Here is a 2500-nt window from a genome sequence, read left to right on the forward strand (position 1 = left end):
ACGAGGGCACTTATCAATATATATTCCCGTATTAGAAATTCGAAAAATATATATGTATATGCTGTATATATCATCCACTGATTGAAATCTTTATCTACGTGAAATAACCAAAGGTCAACCATTGAGCAGCGATAAACATCTTCCTGAAGCTTCAGAACAAAGAACTTTACAATTCTCTAGAAAAATGCGAAACTGACTGGCGTTTGGTTTGGAAAACCCAGGAAAATATGTTATCGTCGCTTAACGAAATGCAAAGTAGGTTCTTAATGCGACAGTAATTACAATTTCAAAATCCTGTATGGCCACTAAATCAGGTAGAAACGCCCTAGGGCCCCTACAAGCTGTTTAACTTAAAGAGAAGACAAACATCAGTGGGAACGTTGGTTTTGTCTACGTATTTTCACGGTTGAGATCAACAATCTCATAAACTCCACAAGTCCGGGTGTGGTAATAAAACAAAACTCCTGAAGAGTGACTGATGGTACTCCGTGTGTGCTGCAGAAGCAAGTCCTCGGGCCATCCTCCGTCCAGACTGGGCACCTCGGCACACTCACCCTCGTCTGACCTCCATCCTCGTGACACCATCCTTGCCTCTTCCTCACCTCACACCACCCTCACACGGGGATACTCACCACCCTGCAAAGAATCATGTCGACAGTCTTGGTATGTGACTGTCACAATCTGAGTCTGGCTCGAATGCTGCCAATGAGATACAAGTCATGAAATAACAATACAACTTTCGGAGTTCAGTGTGTCACCAGGACATCGGGCGTGGCCTTGGGAGATTTACTGGGCTCGTAGTGACCTCGTTCTCGCATTTCGATGACCGCTTCGGCTCGATATCTCTGGGCGTAGGGGTCGTCTGATTGGTCGTCAACCTCGTAGGGGTCGTTGTGTCGTGGCACCGGCGGTGGCTTGCCGTAGGTACCATAGTGTTCCGACGGGGGTCCTGACGAAGGGGCACGGCCGTAGTGGGAGCCCGGGGGAGGCGGCGGCGTTGGGACTGCGGGAGGACAAGGACTCAAAGGAGGGAGGCCAGGGGGACGTCTGTTGGGAGGGGGAGGAGGGGGAGGGGTCATAGGTAGCTGCACCTGACCAGAGTCTCTCTGGGTGATAAGGGAGTCCCGCGTCTGGCACTCGCAGTCCCGCATCTCCACACACGCCTCCTCCATGTCGTCCATCTCCTCTTCGTCGTCTTCCTCGTCCACTTCGCTTTCGGACTCGGACTCTGGTCTTATACACGGGTGGCCATTGGTCTTGGCGTCCGAGATGTAACAAGGGCCATCCTCAGTGAGCTGCGGGCGATGCACCGTACGCGGCGAAGACGCGGCAGACATGCTCTGACTCCGCTCTTCCAGCTGCTCGCGGGATCTTCGAATATTCTCCTGCAGGGGGAAAATGTCATTAAAAAACATAGATAGCGTTCATATATGAATATCCCCACACAAGCACAGTCGCACACCTGCTAATAGATATACGCATCCGCACAACGCACTATTTGAAGTCAAATCAAATGTACATTAATGCATTGCTTTGGATATACGTATATACACAAATACACACTATTTTTGTTTATAAACTATAAGGCAATGATTATTGAGAAAGACGCTTCTACAACACCAGACGTAAACATATTCTAATCACTCGCTCTGACGGAAGGTGGGGCTTGGGGAGGGGGGCTGGGGGTGTCGAGGGGAGCTCTAAGGTCAAGGGGAAAATATTGAGGGGTAGGGGAGGTTGTGTGGGTGGGAGAAAACTGCGTGACAAATTGACCCCAAAGAACTGCAGGCATGCGTCGTTCCCCCTGGACCATAGGGACTAACTGAGTGATAGATTGCCCGAATTTCTGCAGGGAAGGTAAATGAATACATGGAGACTGATGGACTGATGCTGCTGGTCAGGATTTCTTAAATAGAGGAAGGAGAAGGAGGAAGATGGTGACGACTCCCTTTCCCCTCCGCCTAAACAACCCCCTTCCCCCCCCACGCAACCCACTCTCTTTCCCCTCCACCTACACATTCCTCCCTCCTCCCTCCCCAACCCACTCTCTTTCCCCTCCACCTACACATTCCTCCCTCCTCCCTCCCTAACCCACTCTCTCTCCCCTCTGCCTACCCCATCCCCCGCCCCCCTCCCCACCCCCCGATCCTCGAAAGGAAGCATCTTGTTTATCTTGAAGACATTCGAGCGATGGAACGAACACGGCGAACCAGGATATTGGTGTGATGGCGGTTGTGATACTGTGAGGGGAGGAGGGGGGGAGGGGGAGGAAACGAGGAGGAGAGGAAGAGGAGAGGGGGAGGAGAGGGAGAGGAGAGGGGGAGGAGAGGGAGAGGAGAGGGGGAGGAGAGGGAGAGGAGAGGGAGAGGAAAGGGAGAAGGAGAGGGGGAGGAGAATGGAAGGAGAGGGGTAGGAGAGGGATAGGAGAAGGGTAGGAGAGGAAAGGGGAAGCAGAAGGAGGGGAAGGGAGAGAGAGGAAAATAGGAGAGAGAGGGGAAGG

General features: G+C 52.0%; 1 protein-coding gene across 3 annotated transcripts in view; it reads right to left on the reverse strand.

Annotated features, from left to right (window-relative positions):
• Positions 1-2500, reverse strand: part of LOC122259481 (neuropilin and tolloid-like protein 2) — a 16587-nt gene that overhangs the window by 430 nt on the left and 13657 nt on the right. Inside the window, exons 7-8 of one of the 3 annotated variants that reach the window (XM_043026288.2) lie at positions 806-1385; positions 1-636 (exon numbers count right to left, since the gene is read on the reverse strand). The exon at positions 1-636 is cut by the window's left edge and continues 430 nt beyond it. In XM_043026288.2, coding sequence (XP_042882222.2) covers positions 629-636; positions 806-1385 — 588 coding nt within the window. In that variant the 3' untranslated portion in view covers positions 1-628. Of the gene's footprint in view, positions 1386-2500 lie in introns of all 3 variants that reach the window. The other 2 variants (XM_043026287.2, XM_086546813.1) reach the window with 2 other exon arrangements.

This window comes from Penaeus japonicus, unplaced genomic scaffold (assembly GCF_977035675.1).
Source record: "Penaeus japonicus unplaced genomic scaffold, GWHDUDI00000001_assembly GWHDUDI00000018, whole genome shotgun sequence".
NCBI lineage: Eukaryota > Metazoa > Arthropoda > Malacostraca > Decapoda > Penaeidae > Penaeus > Penaeus japonicus.